The sequence below is a fragment of the Erithacus rubecula genome, assembly GCF_903797595.1.
Source record: "Erithacus rubecula genome assembly, chromosome: 4".
Lineage (NCBI taxonomy): Eukaryota > Metazoa > Chordata > Aves > Passeriformes > Muscicapidae > Erithacus > Erithacus rubecula.
In genome coordinates, this window is record NC_136686.1 from 1,695,641 (window position 1) to 1,716,881 (window position 21,241).

General features: G+C 40.0%; 2 protein-coding genes across 26 annotated transcripts in view; one reads left to right on the forward strand and one right to left on the reverse strand.

Annotated features, from left to right (window-relative positions):
- MICAL3 (microtubule associated monooxygenase, calponin and LIM domain containing 3) overlaps positions 1-21,241 on the reverse strand; it is a 165,062-nt gene that overhangs the window by 79,296 nt on the left and 64,525 nt on the right. For 23 of the 25 annotated variants that reach the window (XM_079304036.1, XM_079304035.1, XM_079304034.1 and 20 more), the window contains exons 3-17: positions 16,763-16,970; positions 15,337-15,453; positions 14,544-14,645; positions 13,826-13,981; positions 13,205-13,305; positions 12,387-12,644; positions 11,734-11,849; positions 10,386-10,512; positions 9,801-9,894; positions 8,550-8,697; positions 7,150-7,346; positions 6,153-6,265; positions 5,599-5,661; positions 4,693-4,866; positions 3,533-3,625 (exon numbers count right to left, since the gene is read on the reverse strand). In XM_079304036.1, the coding sequence (XP_079160162.1) occupies positions 3,533-3,625; positions 4,693-4,866; positions 5,599-5,661; positions 6,153-6,265; positions 7,150-7,346; positions 8,550-8,697; positions 9,801-9,894; positions 10,386-10,512; positions 11,734-11,849; positions 12,387-12,644; positions 13,205-13,305; positions 13,826-13,981; positions 14,544-14,645; positions 15,337-15,453; positions 16,763-16,970 (2,067 nt within the window). The remainder of the gene's footprint in view (positions 1-3,532; positions 3,626-4,692; positions 4,867-5,598; positions 5,662-6,152; positions 6,266-7,149; positions 7,347-8,549; positions 8,698-9,800; positions 9,895-10,385; positions 10,513-11,733; positions 11,850-12,386; positions 12,645-13,204; positions 13,306-13,825; positions 13,982-14,543; positions 14,646-15,336; positions 15,454-16,762; positions 16,971-21,241) is intronic. The other 2 variants (XM_079304039.1, XM_079304037.1) reach the window with 1 other exon arrangement.
- TUBA8 (tubulin alpha 8) overlaps positions 4,186-21,241 on the forward strand; it is a 96,536-nt gene continuing 79,480 nt past the window's right edge. Inside the window, exon 1 of the mRNA XM_079304081.1 lies at positions 4,186-4,189. The gene's annotated coding sequence lies outside the window, so the exon portion shown is untranslated. The remainder of the gene's footprint in view (positions 4,190-21,241) is intronic.

Consider the following 21,241-nt stretch of genomic DNA (forward strand, 5'->3'; position numbering starts at 1 on the left):
TGGATAGATCATATGGCTTTCAATGGCTTCATGATCCTGGATGAAATGCTGTTCTCCCAAAAGCAGTCAAAATGGCTCAGAAAGCAATAGAGCACATGATGGAAGATGTTCTTATACAAGCAGGCATTCATTTCAGGAGATTAATCACATCTTCAAACACAATCCAGCCTTTTTAAGTGATATTATCATCATATGAAAATAATTACATTTCCTCTGTGCATATTCACAATATCTTCATCCATGATTAGATGTTGCTGTGGTGCTCATAAGAACACAAAACCAATTTTGACAGCACAGGTCAACATCCTCAAAGTGTAACTCAATAACTTTATAATCCAATTCACAAGGGATGCAGGCCACACAGAATATTGTGAGAGGCAGATTGGTGAGGTCTTTAAACATGTTGCTCTTTGAAAGGCATTGCCTTTCAAGAGAGACAGAATTAAGGGTCTTGTGATGGAAGTAAAAACTTTATTAGAACAGATTCTGACAGGATTTCACTATTTCTAGGAATTCTCTCTTAGCAAGCCACCCCTACCCCACCTATACTACACACAGAGTTATCCTGCCTTACAAGCTCATGGAAACTGCTCAGCTAATACCTTAATTCAAGGGTAAAGCAAGAGTCTAGATTTAAACTGGTAACCAAGTACAGCTAAGGAACTCCATCTGACAGACACCAGCAGGAAATACCCTAAAGTAGATGCCAGTTTTTCATCAGAAAAATGTGGGTCCAACCCAGACCATTTCCTTTGCAACTCTCTTCCTTGCAAACACTCTTAATGCTTCTGCAATATACTTTCCTCTTCCATGCAGTTACCAAAAGACAGGAAGAACCAAACCTGTCAATTATATAACTGCCCTTCTCCCAAAGAAGGAAGTTAATTTTGCCAGCTAGTAAGAATATTAGGCTATCTATGGTTTCTCTCAGTAACATATCCCACTTTGTCCCCTTGGGAGCTGCTTTGCTCCTCTTCAAGGCACTCTCCACTAGAAGGTATTTGCTATGTGATATATTCAGTCAGTAGCAGAAGTTCCTGCTCATGAACTTCAACACCTGTGCCAACAGAGAAACCTTTCCAAAAGCTTCATGAACAGCTCTTTCTACCAAACATACATCCTCCCTAAAGAGCTTGTCAGAAGCAATACTAGTCCTGCACAGCATGTGCAGTGATAAAGAACTGGAATGGTCTGCCTGGGGAGGTGGTGGAGTCACCATCCCTGGATGTGGCACTTGGTGCCATGGTTTAGTTGAGGAGTTAGGGCATAGGTTGGACTCCATCACCTTGAAGGTCTCTTCCCACTGGTGATTCAGTGACAGGTCCTGGTGCTCAGCAGCACTGCCCTGTCAGCAGTCTGTCACCCAGGGATGAGCTATAAAGCCCAGAAGGCCAGTCCAGCCCCATCAAAGGGTGCAGTATCACAGCTATCAGGTTCTGCCTGCCTAAGCAACCAGAACCAGAGATCTCAGCAGCCAGCTGAGGTACTGCTCCAGAAACAACTTCCTGCAGGAGGGGTTTCTGTCCAGGCTTGGCAAAGCTGCCTGCTTGGCTCAGTGGTCTCAGCTGATCTCTGCTCAGTCAAGAATAAATGGCTTTGTGCACACCCATGGCTTTTGAATGAAGGTAACTCATATCCTTCCCTTCCCAGCCACACAGGAAGGAACCTTTGGAACAGGGATCCCATCAGTGGGGTTTTGATCCTTCTGTATCCTGCAGATTTTGCATCCTTGAGACCCAGTTTTATACTTCTTCATTACATAAGCACTGAAAATCCTGCAAGAAATCTGGACCCAGGAATCAATCATCTTCTGTTGACGTAGTAAAGCCAATCAAGTAAAGATCATCTCCATGTGTAATACTGAGAGGGAGATCATCCACACAAGGAAATCATGCCACTGTTGAAAAAAAGATATTTAAATCCTCTGAAAGTAAAACTTGCAGAAAGATTTTTCAAAGATATGCCCTACATTGCTTACTATACACAGATGTTATCAACATCAAGAGACAGCAGAACGATTTTTTTCTCCCTTTTAAAAAATTTCTTTTAAGTTGTGTAGTGGTGATATTAACAAGAACAAACAAAAACCTAAAAGCTGCTCCCTGGTGGAGCAAAATCCTCAATAAAAACAGGAAATAAAACTTCGTCCTCCTTTTTTCTCTCAGTGACAAAAGGGTGACAATAAGAACCTTTGTATTTCACTGTAAGTGCTAAAACAGAGAGAGACACCCAGTGCAATCCACTTTTCCTTTTTCCAGGAGGTAACATAAGCAGTGCTCATCAACTCACTTAATATTGTACAGCTTTTTTGCATCAGGTTTTTTTTTTTTCCTCCTTGCTAAGTATTCTTAAGAAATAAAATTAGCCTTAATCATGAATTATGTGAATCCATCTCAAAGTGCTCATTAGCCTACAAAGAAGATTTTGATGAGACAAAAGGAACAAGAACAAACACTGAGTCAGGAAACCAAAGCATCCTGACAGTCCTAGTGACAAGAACTCCCCTGGGCTTAGGTCTTCTTCCTTGAAGAGAAATCTTCTGGATGGTGGCACCAGTCATGACATGCAACACTAATTGTGCTGAATGCCTCATACATGAAGATCACTGTGAGTCTGTATTCATCAAGAACAGTGAATTTCCAAACCAGTGTCATCTTCTTCCCCTTGACTCTCAAGTATGCTCTGATTAAACTACAGCCAGAAAGAAATAGATGTTTCTTCAAATTGTCAGCAAAATACCTCTGAGCACTCTCAGCAACATGAGGAGGCCATTTGTACAGGGAAACAGTGGAAGCAGATGAAGCCAGTGAGATGAGTATTCTTAAATGCCTGAAAAGATCATCTAACAGAAGTCTTAGTTTTGGAAAGTGCATGGCTGAAAGAAAAACAGCAGCAATGACAATGGCCCAAAACACTGGAGAGAAAATAAAATTTGATACCTGCTGATTTTTCTGCTGTTGATCCCTATTCTGAACCCTTCTGTGGAAGAAAACCTAAATGTTCTGAATTCACAGTAACAAGTGTGAGAAGATGGCAAGGAAAGCTGCATTAAAGAAAATGTCATTAAAGAAAGGGAAACCACAGGGAAGTTTCCTGCAACTACAGAACACCTAAGACTTCCCACAGGAATAGCAAAACTGATAACCAATTTTATTCTTTATATCAAGGAAGAGCTTTAATATCATAGATATGACATCTTTTACCTTATGAGTTTCCATAAATGTTTACATCTTTTCTTTATTTCTAACAGAAGAACGCAGAAATTCTATAGCAAAAAATTTCTGCTGCAACATCCATGAAAGTCTTGCTAAGTTGAAACTAGCATAAGAGGACATGGAAATTTTGATTAAATATTTTTGAAACATTAAACCATGCATCATCACCAAAGGGAGACGTCGACTTCGTTGACTGCAAGTTATTTAAGATAATGAACTCAGACAAGGTGCTGGAAAAGAGACTGGCTTAAAAACACAGCAGTGATAGGTGGTGTTGGGTGCAGGCAATGCATTGTAGTCAGAATGAGTTTCTTTACCTGTTTCCACTGGGGTATGGGGGCAAGCCGGCCCTGCTCTCGTCTGCTGGATGCCTGGCTGTGAACACGTTCTTGATAAGGCAGGACAGGTTGCTGCATGCAGGTTGTAGGGAAGGTGGGACCAAGGAGGAAAGATAAAATAGTGAAGGAAACTCAAAGGAAGCCATACAAATGGAATACAGAGTAAGACAAACATTTACAAAAAAAAAAAAAAATAATAGGGAGGGGGGAATTCATTTAGCAAGTAAAATATAAAAAGAAAAAAAACAAACAAGAACGAAAAACTTGGCATATTTTTGGACCTTTCCTTTAATTTCACTGTTTCTTCAAATCATTGGCTGCGTATGCCAGCCCATGTGTAGCAGCTGAAGAAACATTTCATTGTATGGATAGACATCACCATTGTGATTGTTTTACACTAGTGCTGATGAATAGTGTGGCATAGACAAACTCGAGCTGGCTTTCAGTCAGCCAGGTCAGGTCCCACTCACCATGTGGCCATGGCAGCACAGAGCAGGCACAAGCTGTGGAGATGGACTCATGCAGCAGAGCAAGGACTCTGGCACTTAAACCACACTGAGTCTCATCCTGCTGACACTGCACTGCCAGCAGCAGCTTGAAGTGACTCAATCTAACTTCAAAGACAACTGCCCTGCAGTTGCAGCAGTTCAGATACCATCCTGGATAACAAACAGGCCTCACTTGGAATGACACAAACATCCTGATTGCCAAGAAACTCCCAGGCATTCATCTGCTGCACATGTGTACATGTACAAAGTTTAATCAAGTTCACAGGAACAAACAGATACAACCTGATATGAAAATGTTCAAATCAGAAATCAAATGGTTGCTCTTAGACACTATAAGGAGAACATTCCTGGAAAGCTTTTAAAGAGCAATAGTAGTTATAAAAGGAACTAAATTGCTGGTAATGTATTTGTGAAAAATTACATAATAAGGGTAATAACAGAGAAACAGACTTTTTTTTAGGAAGTTCTTCTCCACCCTGTACTTGTAAGCTTTGGGTAAACTTCACTCTTCTCTAGGAGAGCCTTTGAAGTAGAAAGCAACACTACCATCCAGTCTTGAGGGCTGCATGCTGTCCTTCATGGTTTTCCTCTCCAATTCCAAAACAAAGGAGTTTATTATCCATCTCCTACCTGTCTTCGTAAGTTTGAGGATGGCACTGGTGCATTCTCTTCAAACTTGGCCAGCAGCTGGGTTGCCATGGACTTGACTTTGTTCTGATTCCCAATGGCAGCATCAATTCTCCTCTCTGTTAGGGCACTCACCAGCGTGGGCCTTTCTTCTCTGTAGCTTCGTGGGAGGTCCTCCTAACAGTCAGTGACATCAAAATTGAACAAGATACAACCAGGTCACCTTTTCCTTTCTACCCCTTTGCTGTGAAAAGTCTCTTGGACTACAAATAACAAATCTCTTAGCCTCACTTGAAAGCTCAGATTTTAATTTCCTTTGGCAAGTCATCAAATGTTCTGTTAAACTTGACTGATCTTTTCAAGCTAATTTGATACACTTACTCACCAAAAAGGCCTCAGCTGAAACACCCCTGTGAAGGCAGTGACATAAACCAAAGGCCATCTTCAAACAAAAAAATCTCAAAGCACTGAATTTTAATTCACCTGTGCCCATTTAGTTACAAACACTGAATTTGAAAGATTGCTTTATGGGGCATACTGGAAATGTACACTTTTTGTACAAACCAAGGTTAAAGTTGAAATATGCATCAAGATTCTGACAGTACTGCATGACTTTACTAAGAAGTTTTGAGTGTTGTGTCCTCATCAAACCATAGTAATTTGCAACTAAAATAAAATCTCAGGGAATTGCAACATTTCATTTGTTATGCAGTATTCTTTCATAAACATTAGTAAAATGTTTGCACTAAGGATACCATGAAAGTGTAACTTCTTAAGAATAATTAACTCAATCTAAAAAATCTTATATAAACCCTGCCTAGATACAAAAAAAAAATTAAAGAATCGAAGTGGAGAAAAGGCACCTACCCATTTATTTTGCTCCCTGACACCTCTCACTGCAATACTTACATCCTCAGATTGGCTGGTTTTTCTCCTTTTTCCTGCACCATCCAGTTCCTTCTCTTTTTTGTCCTGAAAACAGGAGGAGTAGGGGAAAGGAAACAAAAATGAGTCTCGTATCTTTCTGGGCTGAGATAATTGTCATCAGTGCACTTAAACAGTTTAGTTGCAAAGCTTATTTAATTCCCTATGCTCATTCTCCATTTGTTTAAGAAAAGAGATTTTTTTTTTTTTCCATAGACACTCCTTAGGGGATTGTTACCTCCAACTGGACAATTATTCAACACTTTGAAATCACTGAAAACTGAGCAAGCAGCTATGTTCCAAGAGAAAATACATGCCCAAACACTACCACAAGGCTAAGATTTTAAGACTGAAGTACACCGAGAGTACATATTACAAATGCAATTTTGCAGTCATAAATGTCCTGTATTGTCCCATACCAAGAGCTGGTGAACACCTGGTGTCTTGCAAACCAACTACACAAACAAACACTACCAGCTGCATTCTGAGCAGCACTGCTTGGACAGAGCCTGCCAGTGCCAGGTGCTGTGCCTGGTTACCTTGGGAGTGCGCTTGCGAGAGATGCTCTGTCCCAGTTTGCTGAGGAAGGAGATGGGAGACTTGGTACTGGCAATCAGGGCAGCCTTTTCTTCTGCATTCAGGTCCAGGCTGTCTGTTAGTGAAAACAGGCAGAACAAGGGAATGCCATGAAGGTTTTTCTGTGGTGCTATTAATAAACATACAACTGAAGGACTTGCTGATTCTTTTTAATGTAACAATCTTGTTAAATTTTCTGTACAAAACGACTAATGTCTAGAATTAATCATTTTCTCAGCTATCCTGCTTTTTCATTTTGCCCACAGTAGTTCTCTCAGACAGATACTGTGTTTACTCTATTTACTTCTATATTTAAAAAGCATGATTTAAAGAACATGAATGTCAGTATTCTTAAAAAGAGTTCAGTTTTAGAAATAATACATTATACATAGTATATTTTTAATAGGCTATTAAACCAAATTCTTTGCCCTCATCAGACAGATACATGTGAATTAAGATCATCAGTAATAAAGAGCTGTAACAACATTATCAATATTTAAAGGCTGCCCATATTGATTTGGGTTAGGTAATTATATATTTTAGTTCTGATGAAAGATGTTTTGCTCCTCATTGGCCTGAAGTCAGTCTCACCATTCACAGGTGGCAAATATGTATAAAACTCAGTTGGTGCTTTCAAATTACCCATTCAACAACTACTAGCAAGACTCTTAACATTAGTTAAGACAAACAAGCAATAGTGAGAAAGCAGAAAACTTACCTAGCAGTGCTGATATGAGTTTAGAATTTTGAGGACACTATTTTATATTAACTCCTTATTTTGCTCCTGCTGCTGCTAACATGGTCTTTATCAGCACCACTAACATGTTCAACATTTGTAATGTAAAGCTGCAGTGAGTGATTACTCTGTGCTCATGCAGAAGTAGCAAGAAGGTAACTGAAGCACACACACTGACCCTGGAGCACTCCTCAAATCTGACAGAAGTGCCCCAAACTGCTTACCACTAGAGGGGATGGTGTCTTTGAACATCTCATAGAACTGTGTGAGGTACATCACCATGGACAGCTTATCTGGCTCTCCAACAGATGCCATTTCCTTTCCAGTCATAATGGGAGATATTCCAAACTCCTTCTCAGCAATGTCGAAAGCAAGTTGGTTATTCTTTTCCACATTGTGCTCATCCAAGGAATCAAAGTCTCTGCAAAGTGCAAAAAGAGGCCTTCTGAACCAAGTAGAAACCAGCACTCTGAAAGAATTCCAACACCACTCCCCCCCCTTTTTTTTTTCACTCGAAATCTTCATTTTTTCTGCCATACCCATGGCAAAGTTAATGCTACTTAATGACAGCAAGCTTTGGCTCAAATATATTCTTTTTAAATTTGTTCTTATTAAAACCTAGACTTTTCTTAAAAACATTATCCCCTGAAATACATCTCCACTTCCTCCTCTGCTGGAACTAAAATAAATCTTGACTTTTTGTCCTCTTTTTTTCTTGACTGATGCATATTTTTGTCCTGCTGGCTCTTTCCAAAACTTGTATAACTATATGAAAAGCTAGAGCTTGTAGAGAGCTACATGAACCACTTTAAAAGCCATCTGAACTCTCCACAAGCAATAAAGCTGTTAAACACTTTGTGTAGCTCAGGTTAACTCAAGTACACCAATACAGAAGTAATCCAGTGCATATGGATTGGACTAACTCCACAATTTTTCAGTATGTTTTACAGTGGATGATGTCTTCAAGTACAGCTCTACAATTTACTTCTTCTGATGTCCCTTTGGAAAGTTGGATACATTTCAGATTAAAGTACCAGAGTCTCTGTTACCATCACTTTTTCCAGCCAGTGTTTTCCCATTTTAGAGTCTGGGCACTGTTTTACCCAGTATATCACTGAAGAGGACACCTATTCACCCAATCAACAAGTCAGGGTGCAAACAGGAATAACCTCTCTGTTTAGGCTGTTGGTCACTACTTCTAGAAACAGCACCCTGAAACTCTTTAGTGAGAGTTGCTTTGTTAAACAGGAAATTTACACAAAGGACCTTGCAGAGACTTGTTCAAAGAGATTTCACTGAAGCTATGAACTGCTCCTTACTCACTTCACACATAAAACCTGTCAGTCAATAATGCTTTCCAGTCAGTACTAATTTAAAGCTTAATTCTGCTAAATCATCCAGAAGGGAAAAAGACAACACACTTATTTTCAAATTCATCAAGCTATCATGACCTTCCACTCTGCTAGTGAATCACTGGACATTGGTTTCTATCAAGTTTAATTGAATTAATTTCAATCCATTTCTTCATAAGTCACAAATGCACTGCCTCCAACTCCATATTATTAGTTCCAAACACCCCTCATTTCCTGCTCTTCCCAGTCATTTGCAGCAGTCAGTTACTCACATTAAGTCTGGACGGTATCTGTGGATAATGGCACACAAAGCTAAGCCACTTTTCCATGACATTGTGAGATCTGTCACATTGACACCAGCATAGCCATCAGTCTGCCTCTGGCACCAACTGAGCAATTTACTAGAGCGAGCTACGGACTCTGTAAAAAATATAACACGTTTCACAACAGAAATGCACAACAGCTTAAATTCTAAATACAACATAAAACCCCATGAATCAACAAGCAAAACCTTAATCTAAAAAACAAGCCCCTTCTACAATGGTTAATGGAGGACAAGATTTTTTTTTTTTTTTAAATAAATACTATCATATCTATTTTAAATCCAAGGAAATATTTTTAATTTGCTGAAAAGTAATTATCTAAGTTGTAACTTGCCAGACTTTTCACCCTAGCCATTGTAAAAGAGCCCCAGGAAATATTAAACAGTTGCAAAGGCTTGTTAAATATGATCAAAAGGACATACAGTAGCAATGCTATTTCTAGAGGAAGAACTGCAAATGTACTTCTGTAACTTCTTCTTCTGCCTTGAAACTTTCATTTAAAGTGCTGACCTATCCTGACCTTGTCTTACCAGAAGATCTGATGAGATTACAGCCTAAAGGGACATGGCTGTAGGGCAAAGAGCAGAGACTGCACAGCCATTCAGCAATGAAAGGGAGGCTTAGCAGCAAAAAGCCACTCTGGAAATCCCAAAACACTGTCTGGGCATCCAAGACAAGGTGTGCAAAAGGAAAAGTCTGACCTACCCCTCAGGGTAGAGACAAGTAGACAGATACTGAAATGCTTATCACAAGGCATCCAGCTATCAGAATAATCCAAGCAAAGTGAGATTTCATTTAGTTGGGAGACAAGAAGAAAAGGAAAGCAGGAACATGCAAGACTGCACAAGCAATACCTTCTGTTACATTTGTAAGAGTTCTGAGTCTACTGTTAGAGTGAACACAGTCCAGCCTTCTGCAGTTTAAGCAAGGACACTTAGAGATAAAGGAGGTGAAAAGCACAAATATGCTTAGAAAATTAACAGCATTATAAGGCAAGGAAATTAGGCAAAGAAAAATAAATTCCCATACTAATGGAAGCTTGAAAAATTGTAAGCTCAGAATGTTGACAAAACAATTACTGGATACATTTTCTAAATGCAGAGACTGGTTAAATAATACCCTACACCCCTGGTGCTCCCTAGTTCCTGCACTGATCCAGCTCCAGAATACCAAAAGGAGTAGGAGAGCAGCCAGGCCTACCATTTCGAGTCAGTTTTGGTGTCCTGGAGTTGACAAAGTTCTCTATCTCCAGGTGAATGTCTTTCAAGTCTCCTGTATTATACAAGTGGCGTACCTAAAATGACACACAAAAACATTGAAGATTATCAACGTGCCATGCACCTCAGATGAACACAGAAATAAGAGAAGACAATAAGGAGACATCCCAAGGTAAGCACACGTAGATAGCAAAAATCCTACCCCAAGAACCTCACAACAGCAAGGGTCAGCTCATCAGTGCTGACCAGCCCAGCTGGCTGCTGCTGCTGCTCAGTGGATACCAAATTCAATAGCAATGACTGACTGCTAGTCTGGATTATTACAAAGAAAACACACATGCACACACAGAAAAGACACATTTATAAATCTCCTGAATCATTATATCACATTTAAAATTATCAAAATCAAACATTCCTAAAAAGGAATTCGTTCAAGTACACAAGTCTACTCCTGCCTGATACATCCATGTCATACACACATTACTGTGCTCCCAGAACACTGGCACAGCTTTGCCTGAGCAAAGACAGTGCAGATGACAAGCACTCAGCAGCACCATCTGTCATGTACCTGCTGTGGCCGCAAGAAGTTGACGTTGATGTTGGGATATCGGGTGGCAGGATCGATGCTGTAATGGCTGAAGTTTTTACTCACGTTCTCTGGGGTGGTCTGAGGCAGCAGCCTGTAAATGCTTTCCCTTGGGAAAATAACACAAAAAAAAAAAAGTTGGGTTGTTTGTTTTGTTTAGGCTTTGTGGTGGTTTGGGGTTTCTGGTTTGAGGTTTTGTTCTGTTTTGGTTTTTTCTTTAAGAGATGGATCACTACTACTATGGCTAAGTAAACTCTGGAGAGATAAGCATTCAAATCAGAAATCTAACCACTTCAGACACTGCATAGCTAAGAGTCAGCATAAGCATATTAAAATCTGCAACTCCAGAATTCCAAAGGAGGGAAAAGAACAATGCACTAAGGCATACTGAAGGGGCTGCCCAGTACAATAAAGACACAGACACAGGAGGGGCCCAGGAAAAGGGCCACCAATGGGACTGGAGCATTTGCCCTGTGAGGAGAGGCCAAGAGAAATGAGTTGGTACAATATGTGGAAGAGAAAACTCAGGGAAGATATTACTGCTGAGTGAAGTGGCTAATGGAAAGTGATGAAGTCTGCTTCAACAGAAATACTATTTTCCTCACTGTGTTTCAAAATTCAAACAAAGGGAATTTTAAGTATGAATTGTGCTATTGTGCAATTTTAGAAATTATACTATGATTCCTGATGGTCAGAAGCTGTAGTTGCTGAATTTTAAAAGAGAACCTACAAACTGTTGCTTTTATTTACTCCATCTTCTAATTCTCCAAGTTCTGATCTCCAAGAGAGCCCCTTGAGTCACCAACACAGCACTCAGGCAAACCTGATTTAAACATCAAGAACTCAATACTTCAAAAGAGACAAGATGCTGTTTGGCTTACAGGAAACAAAGTGACCAAGGACAACATAAAAAATAGCAGGTCACAGCTTCCTTAAAAAGAAATACTAAAAAGTATTCACAAGATAACAGGAGATGGCAAGAACTTATGTATCTTGGACTTACAAGGCACCTACATCTTCATCTAGTTTGCCACTGAAGGGTTGGTGGCAATGTGTCAGGCTCACTTTGTCCATGCAATGTCAATAAGCACCTAAAAAAAAGATTCCTCATCTAATTTTTTTAAACTAGGACCAGGAATATTCTCATATTTCTTACTCCTCCGTATACTTCAGTTTATCAACTCCTTTGAAATTTTTTTCTTCAGGTGAATTATACCCTGAAGGATTCCCTAAAAACTGTCTACATATTTGTACTAAAAGAAACTGGAATGAATGATGTGATGTTGCAGGATTGGATTAGAAGCTTACATGTATTCACTTTCTCCATTACCTCTCAGCAAGAACTTCCAAAGGACTAGCTCCAAGCGACCAGCTTCGTACCATCCAAGCAGAGTCCATTGCAGCCAAAAATCCTCTGGCTATTCCAGTTCCCATTGGCCAAAAGGGCTGATATTATAGGTTACCAAACAAAAAAAAAAGAAGCAGAGAAAGGAAAAGCATCACTTAGGGAAAATTTTAAAGAAGTATCAAGTACATATTCAGGCAGCAATCTGCTGGGAAATTGTAACTCAGTAATTAGCTTCAAGCTCCACTCCCACTGGGTTAGAGGAAACCAGATGTATGAGCTCTCCCAAAGCCAATGTCCCTCTATTTCCAACAATAATTCATAGCCTGCAGTGCCTTAACAGCTTCTCTTCAAGACGGCACTTTTTAACCAACTACAAAATGCTAATTATTGGCAGGCCTACATGAGGTTGTGTGGAGAGTCAACTCATCCCAACAAGAAGCAGATGGAACAGACAGAACTTCGGAAAGTGCCCCGCACACATTTCCTTAAGAGAGATGATAACCACGCTAAAAATTCTCCTTTCCCAACACTCCCACCCTTGCTTGGGATCCCACTTGATCCTGTGGCACACAGCAGCCATCCTCCCAGTGATGGGTGCCAAGGCTGGAGCTCCCCCCAGCAGGCAGGGCACGCACCTCCAGCAGGCTGTCCCCGACCAGCGCCACGAGCAGCTGGTGGCCGTTCTGCTCGCGCACCAGCGCCGCGTTCTCGGACGCGTACATGCACGTGAAGTCGAACATGGCCACGTCGGGCTGCCCGTAGTGGTTGATGGCAAAGTCCAGCGATGGCAGCTGCTGGTTAGTGGAGAAATCTGCTGCTTCCCTGGCGTAGTTCAGCAAAGCCTCCTGGTCCACGTTCTCCCGTGAGAGCAAGACCTCTGTGTCGGCGTGGTCCTGCCAAAATCAGCAAAGTATAAGTGTGGTCAAACCCACAAGTTTATTTTAAGATTGGTATACGTGGTAGTTGGCATGAAAACGCTGACAAATCCACTCATACAAATTTTGGTTGCTGATTTTATTTCATTCTGATCTGTGTTAATGTTATATAAACATATAAATCTTTTATTGCAAACAGTAGTCAGTCCTGCTTGCATTTCTGACTGTCAAAGGGCCTAGAAACTTCTGGGTATTTTTCATTCCCATAAAATGAGGGAAGCTCAACTAAATTATCAAATGTTCTTTCAGCATATTTTATCTTAACATGAACAAAACTTAAATCCACAAAGGGAGACAAATTTGAAAAGGACAGGTTTTGTAACAGTTGTCAGATGGTTTAAAGTACTTGGGAAGGGCATTAATTGCCTTTTAGGACACAATTACAATAATTTCTAAAATAACAGCTGTATAAAATAATTTTGTGATGGAGAAGTACATTTTGCTACTTTCACCTTACAAAAAGTAAATAGTCACCACAATTTTAGCTTACAGAGAAGACAGGAGAAGTTAATACCCACATGCCGTATCACTCCTTTATCCAGCAGGCTCTGCTTTTTGGCAGTCATGACAAAGTAGTGCGTATCATCTTTGTAGTAGACAATGTTCTCCAAGTCAATGCCTTGTGACAGAACAAAAAACATGGTAGTGAAGGAACAACTTAGGAGTTATGTGCAACAAAGTTCTACCAGAAGAAAGAAAATTGAAACTGCACGGTTAGAAAAAGTCAGAGGCAATGCCAAGCAACTTTCTCCCGTGCTCTGGATGACTTTAAAATCTGAATTGTCAACAAAACCACAGACAGCACATTTCACCTGCATAAAGCTACCTCTTTTTAAAAATCCACTTATTATCACTCTAAGGTTTGCACTCAGCTGTGGAGTGCAAACAGCAGAACTCTGGATTCATGATCTCTTCCCATCTAAATGGGAAAATCTCTCCACTTCTGAACCAAAACAACGCACACCTGCTTTGTACAGCACAATAGGGGCAAAAATAGGGAAGTGAGATTTCAGAGACAGCAATGACTGACTGCCTTGCACAAGGTGCTTGTTACTTGACTAAACACACAAATCTGAGCTGCAAATTATAACAACAAAGACAAATAGTTTTCACTGGAATCCTGTCACGTGCTGGCAAACCTGTGGCGTCTCGGAGATCCTGGAAGAACTTCTGGTTGAAGATGAAGGCCACGCCGCTGATCTCTTCTACTTTGGCTTCAGCTGTGGTGTTGCGGTTGATGAAGTTTGCGGTGATAGCGATCGCAAGCTTCCCACGGAATTCCTTCCGGCGAAACCCTACAGGACACAGGAAGGGGAAAGCTGCAATGCTGAAAAGCAGACACACCTTCAGAGAAGGCTCAGGGTGCCACAGACAGGTACACTCACAAAGGAAGGACAGGGAAGGGAGTTGATGAGTTACAAACTCCTCCACAAAGGAATGAACAATTGCTTCATGAGAAAAGTGTTTAGGGATAGAGCTCCCCAACATCCCCTCTCTCATCTCTGTTCCCAAAGCTGCAATTTTCATTAAAAAAAATTAATATGGGATTCTCTGCTACACAGAATAACATCCAGCACCTCAATTCCTGAAGGTAGGAGTGACATCACTACTCAATTAAAGAAAAAATGTAGGAAAATTTAGTCAGATAGAAAACCCTTATGTGTTTATTAGTTTAGAGGAAGAAAAGAAAGACCACCCATGTCTTGGCTACAGATGGATTTTTACATGGACTTTTAATCTCCTCATCACTTGTCAAGTGTCTTTCCAGATGTTTGATTGGCATGTTAAAGGCCACTTATATTCTAACAAATTTAAGAATAAGTTCTGTTTGGAGGTGAATTATGGGCACTCCATTACCTTCTAAGGTGTTTCTCCTGCCGTCCCCTCCAATGATTACTTCAAACTCATACTCAGACACTGGATGGGTTTTGGGGTGGACCAATGCACGCCAACCTATTCCTGCAGACAAACTCCAAGTTAATGACAATATAAATGGCAATAATAAGGGGAAAAAAGGTAAAACCAGTTCTTAGTGTCAATAAATCCCTCAACACATGATCAGTCAAGAAACCCTACAGGACAGCTGCACTGATGACAGGGCTATTCCTGAACAGTGCAGTCATTCCATGTAAATCAGAGGCAGACACAGTTCTGCTAAAACTCTCTTAATTCCTTTAAGAGCCACTACAAACTTGTCTACTATCTATGCAATTAATAAAAGACCAAAAAACAAGTAAGCTACATCTCCTGTGGTGATGAGAGAATAGGCTTCACAGTTATACTGAAAGCATAACATGGATCATTCACCAACACAAATATCCTCAGTGAATGCAATGAAAGGAGCTGTTTGAAAATCTTATCAGAACGTTATGTAATAGGCTTAAGTATTTTAGAAGCAATTACAATTTACCATGTCTTGGTCTATTTCTGTGTAGTCCTGGTGACTTTGTTTCACACAGTAACTAATTTGGATTTGCCACTAGAAAAAACAAATCCTACTAAAAATCCAGGCAAAAATGGATTAATAACTGTTCTTGCTAATGGAGCAAGAGGAAAGGACTTAACATAATGAGCAGAGTTAAGGAGTAGGAGACACAGGCTCCTACCACAACTTCCCCCCTCCTCTACTGCCCATTTCAGTGCTACTTGCTTTCATTCTCCTGGTCCTCTGGAGGGTAAACGAGCCCCCGAAACTCCACATTGACGTGGATCTCTATTCCCAAGATCAAGGCAACCTTCAAAAGGATGAGCTGGAGCTGACGGATACCTGCAAAAAAAAAATAGCAGGTGATAAAGAAACAGAAGAAACAAAAAAGAGCACAAGTACCCGTGTGATATTACTGATGTCCTGATTCCAAGGCCAGCTGCTACTTTCTTCTTCCCCACGGTGTTCCCAGTACTTTATCCAGGCACCACCAGTGTGTGGTATCACAGCACGCCTAGAAAATTCTACATAGGTGAAAACCCAACCCTTTTCAAAGAATAAAAAGTAATTTTTTGATGTTTCAGTCCCCTAAATGGAAACAAGGGAAACAACCAGGACAGGGAGGGAAGGCAGGACTGCACTTGTCACAGATGGCAAAGAGCCACTGGATCAGCCTGGCTGTCATACTGACCTGCACCTCCATCCCAACACCTCGGGGTTAGTGAGGGCATAGGAAGCTCCTCACCACCTCTTTCCTCCTCAGGTAACTTTGGCAATGAGGATGAAAGTTGCAGTGTGCAAACTCAATTAATTTCAATGAAAACACCTTACTGCCATATTTCAGATAGTGAAATGAAAAAATCCTTCACCTAAACACTAAATTTTAGCTGTGCTGATACACAAAACTAACAAAATGCATAAAGACTGAAAGAATAAAAATCAAAATCAATTAGAAGGAAAAAGCAATTTGCAAGACTGCAGTTATGAAAATCTTCTGTTTTATCATTTGTTACCAAATTAAAAAAAAAAAAAAAAAAAAAAAAAAAGAAAGAGAACAGACTGGTGGGCACCACCTGGCTGTGCCATGTACAGTCAATTTTGGCAAAGAAAAAAGAAAAGTAACTCCTGCTCCACCAAAGCATTCAGCCTTCAAAGAAAACTGATTTAACAGAATTTAAAAATCATCAAGATTATTCTCAATTCTAACACATAAGCATCTATTTAATCAAAACACATCATCACTCTTCTGAAAATTAACAAAGCCAAAACCCTTCCTCCTTTCTCCATGCAAGAAATTCACAAGAAAGTTCAAAAGAATGCACTGATTTTTCTTTACAAGTTGCTCAAGAGAAACAGCTGCAGGAATGTATCAGCAAAAAATAGAATAATTATCCATTAAAAAAAAAAAATAAAAAAAGTGTCAGAGTTTTAAGTGCACTTTTCAGTGTCGGAAGAATATATGCCTTAGGAATGTCTAAGAGATGTGTTTATCTCACAACTAGCCCAGTGCACACAATGCAAAGTAATGATGAATTTTGCCCTAATAACTGGAGAGCAGGGACTGATGTGGGCTGAATATCCATTATTCTCCACCTCCATCTCCCCCCCAGGAAGAAGCAGAGCTGCTGTGCCCAGCCCTGGCTGCACTTACTGATGTGGTCTATGGAGCCTGCACAGAATTTGCCGTAGAACTTTTTGGCGCCAAGGCCCCTCAGGTCATGGATGGTGAATGGCCAGAGATGCAGCACGTTGTTGCGGGAGAAGGCATCCCTCTTCTCTATGACCACCACCTTGGCTCCCAGGAACGACAGGTCGATGGCTGTACGAAGGCCACAGGGTCCAGCCCCAATTATCAGACACTGCAAGACAACCAGCACACAGTAACTGCGCAGTCCTTGGAGGAAATGCATGTTCCTGCAGCAGCTTCCGAGCATCTGCAGCTCTTAGGGGTAAGTGCTCTTGGTCTGAAACATAAGCTGAAATTTCACATCAGTCCTTCTATTACTAACTGATAAACAGAAGCCACCACCTGAAAATGAAGTGTATTGCAGAGCAGTGAAAAGACTCAGGAAGCAGGGAAGTGAAACTGTGTGCTTGCAACCATTGCTGTAAGAAGAGCTGCCAAGTCATACTCTCCAAGATATCTAAGTACCTGGATAACAACAACATTTCTGAAGGCTTCTTCCTCTCACACTCTTCTTTTCTTCAAAACAAAACAAACCCTAAACAACCTCCAGAAAACTAAAACAAAACCAATGACAAGTTTTCCTCTCGTCTTCCAAACTCTGAGCTGGCCTTTCTTAAGAAAATCTTCAGTAGCATTGCAACACCACAGCAGATAAACACAGGACACTAATGTTTTCATAAACTTCATCATTTAGAATAACAGAATAATACAGAGTAGCCAAGTCAGAGCATTACAAATTATGCCTTTCTTGGTGCTTTGCTGCTTCTACTACTGCAGCAAAGGAGACTTCAGGGAAGTGAGCATCACATAAACCAACCTTTGTGTGGCCAGACACATTCCTCCAACCCTACCTTTGTTCTATGAAAGCTCTCACTTTCTCTTATCTTTTTCCACTCTACTCACAAACTCCAGACACCAATAAACAGCTTGAGAACGTGAAATACGTGCGTGTCTAGCACTGAAGTACCTTCTGATGCAGCAAAAATAATTCTGATTAAAAACCCAAGATAGTGAGGAGACACTTGTGACCCACAGAAGCTGAGGTCCACAGAGAAAGTGTTGGTATGTGCAGTCACACAAATACAGTACACAGTCCAATCCATCATATCGTTATTGTACTTTGATTTCTACCAAGCAAACCAGAGGCACGGAATAAAGACCTTGGTACATAGCTGGCTGCTGCTGCCATGTGATTCTTTTCCAGATACTTTTGGCTGCACAAGAAAGCTCTTTGAGAAATTCTTAATTATGCCAAAATTTAACCATGAGCCAGTGTTCTGATAAACAACCAATTCCAAAAAGCAAAGCTTTGTGTTCAGTGGTCATCCTCATCTGACAATTTTTACAAGTGGCCACATTCTCACCATTTATTGACTGGGCCATAAACTCTGCAAGCATCATGAAACAGCAAAGGTAAAGCTGAATGATGGAAAACCAGTACAAGTGACAGCAGCAATGACACAGCTACTGGCATGTAAATTCCACGTAAGACTAATGAGTAAGATAACAAGTCCCATAAATCTGAGGGCAGAGATCCAAGTCTAGAGGAAAGGAAGGGAATAATAACACCACTGCTTCTTTAGTGGCTGCAGGAAACTGAAAGCATTTGCAACAAAAGGCACACCCAAGCTCTGAGCTGATAAATACCTAAATAAAACTGTATATTGAACAGCTGTCCATCTTGTAATTTGGTACACGGGATCCTCAGTTAGGACCTACTATATTCCTCCAATTTAATCCTGCTTTCTTTGTAGCTAAGTGTAACTCCCAAACAACACCTTGTCTTTCTTTTTTTAAACTTTTCAGAAAATTAGCTCAGCATATCATACTTACCCAGGTAACAAGTTTGTTTTGCTGACAACTACAATCTTCAAAGAGCCTGGATTTCAATAAACATCAACAACATCCTAAATTGGGTGACTTTCTTGACAAATTCTTTGACAAATTTCCACATACAAAATATTTATCATGTATGTACACAATAGTACTTTGTTGCAATTGTACTAAAATCAGACCATTCAAACTCAGGTTTCATGAAATTATAAACTAGTTTTTAGTTTCAGTTTACTGCAGTTTTGTCACAGGAAATTAAAAGGTTCCCTTCTCTCTATCCTTCCTCTATCCATCCATTATAGCAGGATGTGGCAAAAAGAATTTAGGATATGTTTGAGAGTCTAGATGTTCTAAATGTAAAACACTCAGGGTAAGGAATTTATGGTCAAAGTTGCCTTTTTTAAATACTATTGCAAAAACATGGAATCGTTACAAAATATAAATTCTAAACACAATTAAAAATATAAAATATTATTTTCCACCTCTAATGCTTTTTCATAAAAACTCAACTTCTGATACTCCCAGTCAGCAGTAACTCCATGAGATGCCAAGTACAGCCAAATAAAGGCAGCTACTGTTATTCCTTGTCCCCTTTCCCCTCAGTGACTCCAAGCAATTCTGCAACTCCCTGCACTGAAGCTGTCTCACCCTTCCAAAACACTTCTTGCTCAAGATCCTTCAGACAGATTATATTAAGTTTCCAGTAACAATGCCATGGTAATGGAACATCAAATGCAAACTGAAATGTTGTATTCTCTGTATAGCCAATGAAGAGAGAGCACTAATTGTAACTATTTACATTTGAACCAACAATCACATCCTGGATGCCTCCTACAACTCTGATTATCTGAATTTTGGTTAGCCTGGATGCTGGCCACGTACACAAACTGCCCAATTCCAGGCACAGCACCTCATCCCTGAACAATTTTTAAATGGGCAATTAAGAGCTATCATACAAAGTATGAAAACTTCAGAAGGGTTTATGTTCAAGTGTACAGAAGCCAGGCTTTCTAAAGAAATGACTGACTTCTGTTCTGGCATGGACAAAACCCTAATCTTTATTTTAAATTCTATTATCTCCACATGCCCACTTAAATTTCTGTACCTTTTAATCAGCAGTTTGAAAATTACATTAAACATTAGGAATATAAAGCTAAGTGAGTTAGGAAACATCAAATCAGACATGACTCAGTTCTCAGAAGGCCTCTGCTTTGAGCAGCTATGATTATCTCTTAGGAACTACATTTAAACATTTAATGGCACATACTATTTGGATAGGAAACAAGAAATTAAGAGAAATATACATTAAAAGAGAAATATTTTTAAAAGTTTAAAAAATATATCCACTGCAGTCACTGCCCACTGCCATCACCGTGACCCTTCACACCAACACCATCAAGTTCTGAGGTTTCTCTCTCATCATTCAATGAGGGACAGCCCCACATGAAGAGCTCTTTTAAAGACACTTGGTTACATGTATCTATTCAAAGCACACTCTTTTCTGATGACATTTGAGCCTCAGTACTCCCCTGGGTCTCCAGTTATTCTTTCAGAGCCCATCTGAAGGATTCTGGAGGACTGTCATTCCTCTCACTGCCCCTTCCCAGGGGGCTTCACCCATGATCTCACATGTGATCTTCCTCCATAAACTGTCTTTGCATCACCTCACTCAGAGACACTGGTTTAATCACCTTTGTCAGAGCTGCCAATTCACAGAACTTCAACTCAAGAGCATTTTGGCCAAGCTAAAGCCTCTACCTTTCTGAGGTAGATTTCCTCGTGGCTGCCTCGTTGTTAATTCAAGCCCATCACAACCAAATGGAGCCCTAATGTCCTTCCAAACTCAGTTCACCACTTCTCATCAATGTAAATGCCACACTCAATTTTCTGAATGCCCTTCATAGCTGGATGTCACCCTCCACTCACATCTGGTTTTTCATATGCTCTCACAATCAAGCCTATCCACTTACCTGCCCATTAAATCCCTTCTTTAATGTTTCATCTCTATTATTGAACCCATCTTTCCCTCTTTTCTCTGTCATAAAAACATAAACCATCTTCATTTCACAGACTTAAACACCCTAGTTCAGTCCAACATATTATGCTTCATTCAAAGTAAGAGCAATTCCTGAATCTAATGAATGCACAGGGCAATCAATTTTGCAGGAAATTTTGAATTTTTCCCATGATGCTCATAGCACTTGCAAGGCTTATTCCTAAGCATACACAAAACCTACTACATTTATCTTCTGGTAAATCCTTCCTTTCTTATGTCACCTGAAAAATGCAAACTTTAACAGTTGGATTTTTGGGATGTTGTTGTGACTACCAACAATATCCAATAGTTTGATTTTCAGAATGTTACTATAGTAATCATTATAAATGAATGAGTTTATAACAAATGTGTTTACCAAGTGTTACTATAGTAATTCATTATGAATGCCTCCATCCAAATGAAAATGGCCACTGGAAAGTAAAACAAGATAAACATTTAAGAAACTAACATAACTTTCTAATATTCAGCTGGGGGAAAATATAAGTCCACAGATCTTAAATTACATTGTCCAAACAAGATATATTTCACCCTTAATTCTATACTGAGGAATAAGT